Genomic DNA, 13,342 nt, shown 5'->3' on the forward strand with positions numbered 1-13,342 from the left:
CTTGCTAAATCCTTCCCGAACACTTAGTGCAAATCCCCAAGGTTTGAGACCCCTTAAATATTGAATATTCAATCCTTTGTCCCCTCTCTTACTCCCTGGGTAAAAATCTAGGTATAATAATATGTTAGTTTAAATATTTTTTTTTGTTCTTGAATCATACTTTTGCTTTTATTGATGTTATCATCCTTGTTACATATCAATTTAAGACTAGATTGTTTAAATACATTTTAGATTGAGTTTAGCACATTGTTTTTATCAATTCTAAGCCTAGATAAAATAATAATTTTTTTTGGAAATCTTTGAAGAGTTTTGTGTTATGCGTTGTGTTAAAAGTTTTTACTAAAGGGTTGTAAAGAAAATTAGGTCAGACAATGTTTAAAAAAGGTTCATGGAGCACTAGAAAGATTGGCATGTTTTCATAGGAGAATTCTTTTTAAAAATGTTTTTCTGTTTACCAATTTTTTTCACTTAATATTTTTGAAAACATTAAAAAACACTAAAAATAGATTCGTAAAAATTGCTAAAATTTCCTAGTGCGTGTAAACATTAAAAATAACATTAAAGACCTAATCTTCATGGGAATTGCTAAAACTTTAAAATGCTTGTAAAAATGTTAATATAACTCATAAATTATTATGTTATAGTGTCTAAATATAACAAAATGCAAACTTTATCTATTTATTTATTATTATTTATGTATGAAAGATTGTGTTAAATATTTAAATTGTGCATTTATGGGGATATTTAATAGTTGGTTTATAAAATGTATTTTTTTAATTATCAAACTTGTATTTAATAGTTTGGTTTATTAAATATATTCTTTTAATTATCAAACTTGTGTTTAATATTGGTTTATTAAATGTATTTTTTAAAATTATTAAACTTGATATAATAGTTGGTTTATTAAATTTTAGTAGAGTATTTTGTTTGTATGGCCCTTGAGACCTCGAAAACAGAGACCTCCAAAAGTTTGATGGAATTTCAGGGGTGTATATTCTGAACAATATTCAATCTTTTTTTCCTGCAACAATTTTTTTATATTTATTTCCCCTCCTGGTTTTTTTCCAGCAAGGAAGGGGGAAAATGGAAAAATATTTTCAGAACACATTATTTTTGTTTTTTATTTCACTAAGGAGGGGAGAAAATGGAAATAATGTTTCATTTCTCTTAATCCCCCCCCCCCCCCCAACAACATATTTTTTATTCCCGTTATCCCTTTTGTTTGTATGAACCTTTAGATCTCCAAAACAAAGGCCTCTAAAAGTTTGATGGATTTCTAATGAAGTTAAAATAATTTTTTTTCTCGTATTCATTCGAATCCGGTGGATAGGAACCGGTTCTCATCCATACGAAAAAACTATGTCTAGCATCGTATTATATCCAGCTTTCTACGAATATAAAAATGTACAATCAAAAGATTAAAACCAGTTTTTTTTAGCCGGTAACTAGTTTTAATCTTTTAATTGTACATTCTATATCAGCGGAAAGCCGTTTATGATACGATGCGAGAAATAACTATTCTCGTATTCATTAGAAACCGATTAATATCCAGTGGATTAGAACCGGTTTTTATCCATACGAAAAAACTATGTATAGCATCATATTATTTCCAGTTTTCTACAAATATAAAAAAACTGGTTTTAATCTTATAATTGTACATTTTATATCCGCGGAAAGCTTTTAATAATACAATGCGAGAAATAACTAATATTAAAGGGTTCCTGCATTCTTATCTTCTTCAAATTTGATCATAAATATTTAGGTTATCGTTGGATATTCATCTCTGGTTTAGTTGACTAATGACTATAAGAATTTCTTTTTATATTTTTCAATACTTGTTTTTTCATGTATATATTTTAGTATATCAGATCTGGCTTTTCTTTAGATTCTCTCAGGACTCTGAAAATAAAATTAATTCATTGATTATCTGTTAGTTAGTTAGTTAGATAGATAGATGGATAGATAGACATACCTGTAACTTATGATAGTTGGATAGATAGATAGTAGATAGATAGATAGATATACCTGTGACTTATGATAGTTGGATAGATGGATAGATAGATAGATAGATAGATAGATATATAGATATATATATATAGATAGATAGATAGATAGATGGATAGATGGATAGATGGATAGATAGATAGATAGATAGACAGATAAAGAAAATGAAAGATAGATGGATAGATATATATACCTGTGACTTATGTATAGATAGATCATGCTGTGGTAGAATGGTCATACCCACTGTAGATAGATATACCTGTGACTTATATGTTTAAATAGATCATATTATAGAATATTTATATCAACTATAGATAGATAGATAGATATACCTATGACTTATGTATAGACAGATCATATAATAGACTATTCAAATCAACTATAGATAGATAAAGAAAGATAGGTAGATAGATATACCTGTGACTTATGTATAGATAGATCATGCTGTGGTAGAATGGTGATACCCACTGTGCCTCGGCTCATAGACACATCTAAAACAAGAACATGTAGATGTAATTGATGTAGAATTTACAATACTAGCGGCTACGCCCCTAAAGGCCTCTAGTGACATTTCATAAGGGGGTGGGACGTTATTTTAGCCCGCTACAAGTTTCACATTATTAGGATAAGAGATTCAAGTAATAATAATTCCATCGAACTAGTTTAAGTTTCGTAGAGTCCATATCCTTTTAATAAAGTAACAGGATGTCTGTCTGTTTGTACCGAAGGATTGCATTACCAACTCCTGGTTCTCATACACAGGGTAGCTTCCCCTGGAAAGATTTATAACTATTTTGGGGGAGGGTACCACAACCCTCAAAAGAGAAATCACCCCTAGATAAAATCACCCTCCCCCCCCAATAAAAAATTAAAAAACTAAATTGAAAATGTGGGGGATCACGTTATCAGGACCTTCAAAACAGAGGATCTAGGATTATGTACATATATTGGTATTCAAATTCAGCTTTCATCCAAAAATAATTGATCCTTTATCTTTTTGAAAAGTTTGACACCAAAAGGACAATTCTAACATGCCTCCTAAGATAGGCTTTAAAATTTTTCGCTTTCATATCAAGGGATTTCTAACTATCAATATCGCACATCTTGGAAACCCTTTCAACGTCTTAGTTATGACGCGGTGTTGGGCCAAGATTCGAACCCTTCACCCTCCAAACAACTGAAATAACCAGGGTTGACAAGAAAAGTCCAGGGCAGTTAGAACCACGTGGTTTTTTGCAATTTTAACCACCAACAAAAATCCAGAGCAAAAGTCCACACTGAAGAAAATGCTGTTTTCGCCTCCAAAAAGGTCCTAAATTACTATTTTTTTCTGAAGAAACTTTTTATTTTTTCCTAAAACGCCTGTACACACAGCATAAAGATATTAGAGTTTACAACAAAAAAGGCTTCTTTATATTTTTTTTCCTAATAAAATGTTAATTTCTAAAAATAAGTCTTTTTTGTTTAAAACTGCGTGTACTACCTATGTTTTTGTTGTTGTTGAAAATTCTGTTTTTTTTCCACGATTTCACCGGTTAAAACCGGACTTTTCAATTGTCTGCGGACTTTTCTAGAAAAACCTGGATTTTTGCCAATTTTGGAAATAATAAAGCATACCTGAATTTTGCCAACTCAATATATTTATCTGCGTCAGTGTGTACTATGATTTTTAGAAAATTCTGGTTTTTTCCATGATTTAACTTGTTAAAACCGGACTTTTCTAGAAAAAACCGGATTTTTGCCAACTTTGGAGCATACCTGAACCAATAGAATTTTCCAACTCAATACATTTCTCTGCGTCAGTTTTCTCTGCCTCAGGATCTAGCTCTTCACCTCTCTGGATAGATAGATAGATTAATGGATATATAGATAGATAGATAGATAGATAGATAGATAGATAGATAGATAGATAGATAGATAGATAGATAGATAGATAGATAGATAGATAGATAGATAGATAGATAGATAGATAGATAGATAGATAGATAGATAGATAGATAGATAGATAGATAGATAGATAGATAGATAGATAGATAGATAGATAGATAGATAGATAGATAGATAGATAGATAGATAGATAGATAGATAGATAGATAGATAGATAGATAGATAGATAGATAGATAGATAGATAGATAGATAGATAGATAGATAGATAGATAGATAGATAGATAGATAGATAGATAGATAGATAGATAGATAGATAGATAGATAGATAGATAGATAGATAGATAGATAGATAGATAGATAGATAGATAGGTAGATAGATAGATAGATAGATAGATAGATAGATAGATAGATAGATAGATAGATAGATAGATAGATAGATAGATAGATAGATAGATAGATAGATAGATAGATAGATAGATAGATAGATAGATAGATAGATAGATAGATAGATAGATAGATAGATAGATAGATAGATAGATAGATAGATAGATAGATAGATAGATAGATAGATAGATAGATAGATAGATAGATAGATAGATAGATAGATAGATAGATAGACAAATAGATAGATAGATGGATAAATAGATGAATGGATGGATAGGTAGATATATAAAACGATAAATAGATTGATAGATATATGAATGGATATATGGATGGATGGATAGATTCATGGATGGATGGATGGATGGATGGATGGATGGATTCATGAATGAATGGATAGATAGATTGTTAGATAGATTAATGGATGAATAGATGGATGGATGGATGGATTCATGAATGGATGGATTCATGAATGGATGGATAGATAGATTAATGGATTAGTAGATGGATGGACGGATGAATTGATGGATGGATGAATGGATGGATAGATAGATTAATGGTGAATAGATGAATGGATGGATGAATGAACGGATAAATGGATGGATAAATAGATACATAGTAAGATCGACAAACAGATAGATTAAAGGATTGATGAATGTATAGATGGAATTATAAATGTATGAATGACTCTATGGATATATATATAGATAGAAAGAGATAGCTAGATACCCGTGCTAGTAAAGATAGATAGAAATAGATAGCTAGATACCTGTGCCTGCTCAATTTGATGTCTAAAATTGCCAGCCGCCCCAGATTTCTTGTTAAGCAGCGCATGGAAAAAGTTTGATATAGCACCGTCACTGGTGCTACCAACCACGCTACCCCCGGCGGTTAGCGGCGGTAGCCCTATGGCGGAGAAATCTTTAAATACCAGATAAATCATAGAGTTTAAGTCTGTCTAGCTGTATGTCTGTTGATTGGTATGTTTGTCTGTTCATCTGTCAGTCTTTCAATCTGTCAATCTGCTTTTCTGTCCATCTGTCTGTCTATACATCTTTCTGTCCATCTGTCTGTCTATACATCTGTCTGTCCATCTGTTTGTCTGTATATCTGTCTGCTCTTCTTTATATCTATCCAATTGTCTGTTTATCAATCTGACTATCCATCTGTCTGTCCTTCTGTCCAACTATTTATCAATCTTCCTTTCTGAATTCCTGTCTGTCTACCTATCTGTCTGTTTATCAATCTGTTAATCAATTTGTCTGTCCGTCTGTTTATTGGTCTGTCTGTCTGTCCGTCTATCTAAATATTTTCCTTTCTGTCTGTCAATCTATCTGTCTGTTTATATGCGTGTCCACTGTCCATCTATTTTTATGTATATCTGTCTAATTGTCTGTCTGTTTATTGGTGTGTCTGTCTGTCAGTCCGTCCATCTGTCTGACTGATTTTAATTTGAAACCTTTAGACTACTAAATTGATTTGGTTCTTCTTTACAGTGAATCTTCTCATAAGCCCAGAGATGGTTTTAAACTAATTTTTAACGGGGGGGAAATATCTTCACCATACTAGAGAATTTAGGGCGTTCTCCTCTTTTTTTTTCAATTTTGAAAATTTGAGTCCCCCCCCCCCCACCCGACAACGAACAACTATTTTAGGTTAGGTTATGTTATAGGCTAGGGAGCCGAGCGCTGCGGCTAGGCAGGAAAGGGTTCATAGAGTTCTGTCGGGGGGGGGGGGGGGGGGCGGGGCCGGGGGGGGTTACTACTGAATTTAGGTATCCCCCTGCCCCACATAAACTTCTTTTATTTAAGCTTCTCTCACTGTGTCTGGCTGTCTGTCTGTAAGCAGAGAAAGAGGTGACACTAGGCTGATTATTACACCAGTCCTCAAAGTTTTATAATAACGTTTTCTTATTCGTTGGCTTAACAACTTTGGGGACTTTAGTGATTATCAAACGTGTGAACCACTAATTTTAATCTACAGAAGGGGTAATTTTATAAATTATCATTGGCGATGTACATCAATTTATCGGCTATTGTCTTATCCCTTTAGATCCCTGAGTTTTATTTATTAAAATATGGCATAGTATTATAGACAGCTTTCCGCGGCCATTGTGCGGATAGTATGACTGAGAACCGGATCTAATCCAGCGGATATATAAAGATGCCTGTAGATCCGACACCGCCGGACACAACACTGGGTCTCTTAGCCACTGAGTAGACACCTGAAATAAGTTTCCTTATATAAAAGTAACAGGATGTCTGTCATGTCTGTTTGTGTGTTTGTCTGCAGCTTAATACCTTGAGAACAACTGGACCTATACAGTTATTATTTACAGTGAAGCTTCTTATAAAAGAGAAATTACCCTTAGAAAAAAATCTCCCCTCCCCAACACTTTTCTACCTTTTATGGAACTCTAAAATGGAAAGACGGACAGACAGACAAAGGAAATTATAGAGTAGCGTTGCCGGCTTTCAATAGGGTCTATGAATATCAGCAAATATCGTCGTAAATATCAGGGGTAGCTTTGCTAACAATAAATGCCACAAAAAATCACGAAACCTTTCAAAGTTTTCTACAAAAATTCACAAAACCTTTTAAAGTTTTTTTGGGGACCAGTGTAATAAATGTCCACCACTCCCTCACTGATATCTTTTTACCTGGAGACCCGTAGGCACGTCGTTCTGGAGTTTTCAAGACACCCTGCGGGGTAGTATCTGGGGTAGTATCTTGGATACCATCTCCTAACATAGATAGAAAGATAGATAATAGATAGATATAAAGAAAAGAAGGTAGATAGATGTCCAAATTTTACTTTAAGGAAACTATTTTTTTTATATTTTCAACTGATTTTTATTTCATTTTTATTGTCCTCTCCCTCCCTGCATATTCCAACAAACTACATTATTTCCTCTATTTTTCAACAAAATGTGCATGGTAAGGCGTTGCGCCTGTTTTGGGCCAAGACATTACCCTTACTCTTACTTTTAATGTCGCAAAACAGCGTACCACCTAATAGACAACCAATTCTTCGTTTTTTTACAAACTTTGTCATAAAGTCCAAACTGTGCATCTGACATAGCAACAATTAGAACCATTTTCAACATCTTTAGTTATGATGCAGTGTTGAGTTGAGATTCGAACTTGTCAACTCCCTAACAATGAGTGGATGCGCTGTATTTTATGCTTAATTGAGTAATAGACTAGACAACCAAGTCTTCGGTTTTTTACGACCTTTCTCATGAATTCCTGACTGCGGCTCTGATTTAGCAACAGTAGGAACCATTTTCAACGTCTTTAGTAAGATATGATGCGGTGTTGAGCCGAGATTCGAACCCGTCACCAGAGTCACAACAACAGTTACCTAGATATTGGTAAATTCTTGCTAGAAACTCCTGTTCTGTCTCTGCCACAGTCTCTATGCGGGGCTCAAACTTCTTGTGCAGGGGCCGTGGGGACCTAAGTTTAGAGAAAAAAGGTGATAACCCCAAGTAGCAAATAATCATTGTTATAAAACAAGGATGACAACATCCAAAAGTAGCGAAGCTCAAAAATGATGAAGGGATATTGGGAAAAAATTAATACAGAACAGTGTCATACAAAACAAAACTAGATAAAATAGGGAAATCAAGAAACCTTTAAAATTAGGCAACTTTTATAACTTAAAAATCTCAAAATCCTAAAAAGGAATAGAGATAATCACGAAAACCTAACAAATTTATAGACAAATTATAAAACTATATGTGAAAATATGTAGAATGTAAAATTGACTAATCCCTGAAAATTTGACTCCTCTATCTTGAAAAGGAGTTGAGAAAATCATGAAAACGTAAAAATCTAGGATTTGATCTAGCACCCCAAATAACAGACAGATGGACAAAACAATGTATATTGTATATATTAGATGGGCATATATAATGGGTTTCTTCACTAAAAATTTAGCTGTCTATCTTTTATAGGAGCTGAAAAAATCACGTTTACCCCAAAGTGTTTCTTATGGACAGACGGACATTTTAAATTATAGAGTGAGATAATAACTTATAAATAAAAAATTATTAAATTTTTATTTTTTGAATCATGACTGACAGGATGCTCAATGATACAGGGAGTCAAAAGCCATATGGCCGTTGCAAAATATATATGACCGTTGCAAAAGCCATATTGCCGTTGCATAAGCTATATTGCCATTGCAAAAGCCATATGAATCTTGCATAATCCAAATGGCTGTTAAATTTAAAAGCCATATGGCCGTTGCATAATTCAAATGACTGTTTCAAAAGCAATAGGGTCGTTGCAAAAGCCATATGGACGTTGCAAAAGCCATATGGCAATTGCAAAAGCCTTATGGCAATTGCAAAAGCTATATGACCGTTGCAAAAGCTATATTGCCATGGCAAAAGCCATATAGCCGTTGCAAAAGCTATATGACCGTTGCAAAAGTTATATGACCGTTGCGAAAGACATATTGCCGTTGTATAAGCCATATGAATGTTGCATAATCCAAATGGCTGTTTTAAAAGCCATATGGCCGTTGCAAAATCTATATGACTGTTGCAAAAGCCATATTGCCGTTGCATAAGCCATATGAATCTTGCATAATCCAAATGGCTGTTTAATTTAAAAGCCATATGGCCGTTGCATAATTCAAATCATTGTTTCAAAAGCCATATGGACGTTGCATAAGCTATATGGCAATTGCAAAAGCCAAATGGCCATTGCAAAATCTATGACCGATGCATCATCTATATAATGATTGCAAAAGCCAAATAGACGTTGCAAAAGCCATGTGGAAGTTGTATAATTCCTAAAGATTCACCAACCTGATAACTTCAGCAAATGGCTGATCTGGATAAAAAGTTCTGATGTTTTCAAACAAAATTGCTATCTTACTAAAACTGTCCCATCCTAGTTATCAATAATATTGAAGTCACATACAGTTTATATTTTCTCAGCTGTTAATTGAGATAAAAGGCTAATTTTTGTTTGAAAGATTTTCTGACCGATCATTATCTACTCCACAATTTATTTTGTCAGTCAGGCTGATTGGAAAGAATCCTGGAGGGGTGGAGGGTAGAATAGCCAAGAACCATCCTAATAATTTATTTCACAAAAATAGCATAAAACTATTCTGTAATAAATACAATGCTCCTCTAGGCAAATAGTTATTGATCGCTTATTATAGACAGCTTTCCACGGATATTAAAATGAAAACTTGTAAAATTAAAACCAGTTTTGTAAGCCCCATCCGGCCAGATATCTGTACGCCGGAAATCCAGAAATGAACCGGATAACCGGATATCTGGCATTAGAAATCATCCGGATATCCTGTATCTCGATAGTTTCAATATCCGGTATCCGGCCGGATATTGAAAATGGCTGGATATTCGACCCAACCCTAATCTAATGAGGGATGTGGCTATACATGATTTTTCAGTATGTGAGTATAATATTTCCTGCAGGTATGAAGAGCGCGTCTCTCTCTACAACTAGTGCCGGGGTGTTGAACGAAAAATTGAAGATCCTGAAAAATATTTTACTTTCATGTATTTTATTGGAGAAATTGTAGGTACTTTAGGTAAACCCCCAAAGATAAGTCACCATCTGAAAAATCTTCTTCACCCTCTAAAAAAATACCTAAAATTTCAAACAAGTAATTTTAATCTACTGAAGGGTTGGCTTTGTGTATCATCATTGGGACAGACAGACAGATAGATAGACAGATGAAAGATAGAGAGATAGATATTGTCTACATACCTATGTGTTAGATATTTATAAAGTAGATAACAATTTTTATAGATGGATAGTTAGATAGATATAGATAGATAGATAGATATATAGGCATACAGATAGATAGATAGATAGATAGATAGATAGATAGATAGATAGATAGATAGATAGATAGATAGATAGATAGATAGACAGATAGACAGACAGATAGATAGATAGATAGCAGATAGATAGACAGACAGACAGACAGACAGACAGACAGACAGACAGACAGACAAACAGATAGATAGAAAGATATATAATGTCTACATACCTATGTGTTAAATATTTATAAAGTAGATCACAATTTTTATCTTCTTTAACTGAAACATAGAACAGGCTTGCACCATACTCCAGGCTCAATTTTCTAAAAATAGATTCATTAATAGTTAATACCCAAAGTATTAGTATATAGTACCCAAACTTCTTTAACTGAAACATAGAACAGGCTCGCACCATACTCCAGGCTTAATTTTCTAAAAATAGATTTATTATTATCCAAAGTATTAGTATATAGTACCCAAACTTCTTTTAGCTGAAACATAGAACAGGCTCGCTCAATAATACAAAGTAGAACGATGTCTGTCTGTCTGTTTGTTTGCTTGTACCGAAGGATCTCGCTAACCGCTGAACCGATCCGGTTCTCCTTAACAGGGTAGCTTCTCATAGATCCCGAGATGGTTAATTACTAGTTTGGGGGAGGGTACCACAACCCTCCCAAGAGAAATCGCCCTTAGAAAAAAATTTACGTAAAAAGAATTTGAAAAAAAATAAAAAGTCTTCCTTTCATTAAAATCCTTAAAGGATGATAAAATTCCTGTGCTACGTATAATAAGGAAAATGTTCCAACTGACTTAAAACTTTACTTGCGAGTAAATCATTAAATAAACAGTTCAAAGTTTTAATTTGCTAGGACAATTCCCTCACTTAATCTGACTATACAATACTTGGGTATAGTCCCTTTCGTGACAACGCCTCTTAAGGGGCGGCGTTTCGTCGTATTTTCACAGTAGCTTTTGATGTGTTATTTTAGGTTAAGTTCGGTTAGGTGATTAGTTGCCCTGCAGGGTTAGGTAATTGGCTTCCAGGGTTAGAGCCCCCGACAAGGGCTAGAAATAGGGTAAAAGCTAATGTGAAAATACGATGAAACGCCCCTTAAGAGGCGTTGCCACAAAGGGACTATACCCAAAAGTTTTAATTTGGTAGGACAATTCCCTCACCTGACGGCTTGTTGAATAAAATCAAATTTCTCCTCGTTGTAATTATAATCTGCTTCCAAGCTTGACATACAGTCAGTCTGAAATAATTTTGTAGCTGTGTTAATAATTTTCAATGGTCTACTATCTACCTGAAATAATTTTGTAGCTGTGTTAATAATTTTCAATGGTCTACTATCTACCTGAAATAATTTTGTAGCTGTGTTAATAATATTTAGTGGTCTACTATCTACCCATACTTATAAGGGAGGGAGAGGACATTGGACTGTTTATTACACTAGACCCCAAAGTTTTATAATAACGTTTTCTTATACGTAGGCTTGATAACTTTGGGGAGTTTTAACTTATTGGTTGGTTTACTAATTTTAGTGTCCAAACGTTTCAACCACCAATTGTAATCTACAGAAAGTGTATTTTTGTGTATGATCATTGGTGGATTTTCATCAAATTATCGACCATTGACTTATCCCTTCAGATCCCTGGTCAATATTTTTTTCAAATATAGAGTTACTACACTTTTTTATCTTGTACTCAACTGTTACGGAAATCATCATTCCAAGTTTAAAGTCGATAAGGCAATTCTAATTTGCCTAGATTAACGTAACAAATGGACAGATGGACGTTCGAACGGACATGACTAATGTCAGAAAGTGCCAATAGGAAGAAAAACTCAAACCACAAAAAAAAACTTTTTTTTACTTTAAAAACTAAAACTGAAAATGGTGGTAGGGATTCACTCCCCCCCCCCCCCCTCACCTCCATCCCAAGTGCCCCTAGCTGTCTCTAGTAGTACTAACCTTAGTAATAGCAAAGATGATGTCGCATCCCAGGTTTTTGGTCATTGCCTCGTCAGGACTCCTAAACATAAATTAGTGGTTGAAACGATTGAACACTCAACTAATCAAAAAATTCAAACTAGTTTTGTTAGCCCCGATGAACCCAAGGCCCAGGCTAACAAAATATTCATTTTATGATTTTTATTTTAATACTTATGCGTAGAAAATATTCTGTTATACGATGCTATACATAATTTTTGTGTATTGCTGAGAACCAAATCATTTTTCATATCGTATTATCAACATCCTTCAATACAAAACTGTACAATTATAAGATTAAAACCAGTTTTAATATCCCCGAGGGTCCGAAGGCCCAGGCTAACAAAAGTGGTAGGTATTTATTTTATGATTTTTATTTTAATATGTGTAGAAAATAACTGTAATACGATGATATACATAATTTTTTAGTATGGCTGAAAACCGGTTCTAATCCAGCGTATATTAATCGGTTTGGAAGCCATACTGGAAATGAAATTTTACCTGTCCTGCAAGTCCTTCTTGTACTGAGAGGCCGTTAAATCTCCTAAAAATAAAACATTTCAGTCCATAAAGATCTCGCAAACGGCTAAACCTTCACGTCCCTACATTTCTGTGTATTATTATTATTTTGTCATAGATTGTTAAACGCGAAGCTTTTTCTATAATTAGGGTCCGTCAGTAGCGGATAGTTTAGGCACGTTAGAATTTTCCTATTGGCTTTAAAGGGTTAAGGGGTAAATTTGTCAATTATCATTGAGGATATACATAAATTTATCGGCCATTGTCTTATCCCTTTAGATCTCTGTATATGAGTAGTTCTTACGGCCATCTTACTGGGAAAAAGTGAATTATAGAGTAGCTTGGCTACTAAAAACAAGTTTAGATTCCAAAGAACACATTTCTAACATGTAGAGTTATTGGCAGCAGTTTTTCCATCCCAAATGATGATAATAGTTATTTCTCGCATCGTATTATAAACGGCTTTCCGCTGATATAGAATGTATAATTATAAGATTAAAACCAGTTTTATATCCCCGAGGTGCCGAAGGCACGGAATAAAAACTAGTTTTATTCTTATAATTGTACATTTTTATATTCGTAGAAAGCTGGATATAATACGATGCTAGACATAGTTTTTTCGTATGGATGAGAACCGGTTCCTATCCACCGGATTCGAATCAATTCGAGAAACAAAATTACCCTTCTGTAGATTAAAATTATTCATTATTGAACCAACCAATCAAGATATTATGTAAGTACCCAAAGTCGTA

General features: G+C 33.8%; 1 protein-coding gene across 1 annotated transcript in view; it reads right to left on the reverse strand.

Moving 5' to 3' along the window:
- Positions 1-1,501: 1,501 nt before the first annotated feature.
- The window catches only part of LOC145307126 (cytoplasmic dynein 1 light intermediate chain 1-like), a 35,806-nt gene continuing 23,965 nt past the window's right edge, over positions 1,502-13,342 (reverse strand). Inside the window, exons 7-19 of the mRNA XM_080149480.1 lie at positions 12,573-12,615; positions 12,054-12,114; positions 11,260-11,336; positions 10,314-10,406; positions 9,725-9,794; positions 9,094-9,176; positions 7,638-7,732; positions 6,934-7,017; positions 6,441-6,497; positions 5,043-5,179; positions 3,763-3,841; positions 2,422-2,495; positions 1,502-1,899 (exon numbers count right to left, since the gene is read on the reverse strand). Of these exons, the coding sequence (XP_080005606.1) occupies positions 1,882-1,899; positions 2,422-2,495; positions 3,763-3,841; positions 5,043-5,179; positions 6,441-6,497; positions 6,934-7,017; positions 7,638-7,732; positions 9,094-9,176; positions 9,725-9,794; positions 10,314-10,406; positions 11,260-11,336; positions 12,054-12,114; positions 12,573-12,615 (971 nt within the window). The 3' untranslated portion in view covers positions 1,502-1,881. The remainder of the gene's footprint in view (positions 1,900-2,421; positions 2,496-3,762; positions 3,842-5,042; positions 5,180-6,440; positions 6,498-6,933; positions 7,018-7,637; positions 7,733-9,093; positions 9,177-9,724; positions 9,795-10,313; positions 10,407-11,259; positions 11,337-12,053; positions 12,115-12,572; positions 12,616-13,342) is intronic.

This window comes from Acartia tonsa, chromosome 15, assembly GCF_053477335.1.
Source record: "Acartia tonsa isolate MP-2025a chromosome 15, ASM5347733v1, whole genome shotgun sequence".
NCBI lineage: Eukaryota > Metazoa > Arthropoda > Copepoda > Calanoida > Acartiidae > Acartia > Acartia tonsa.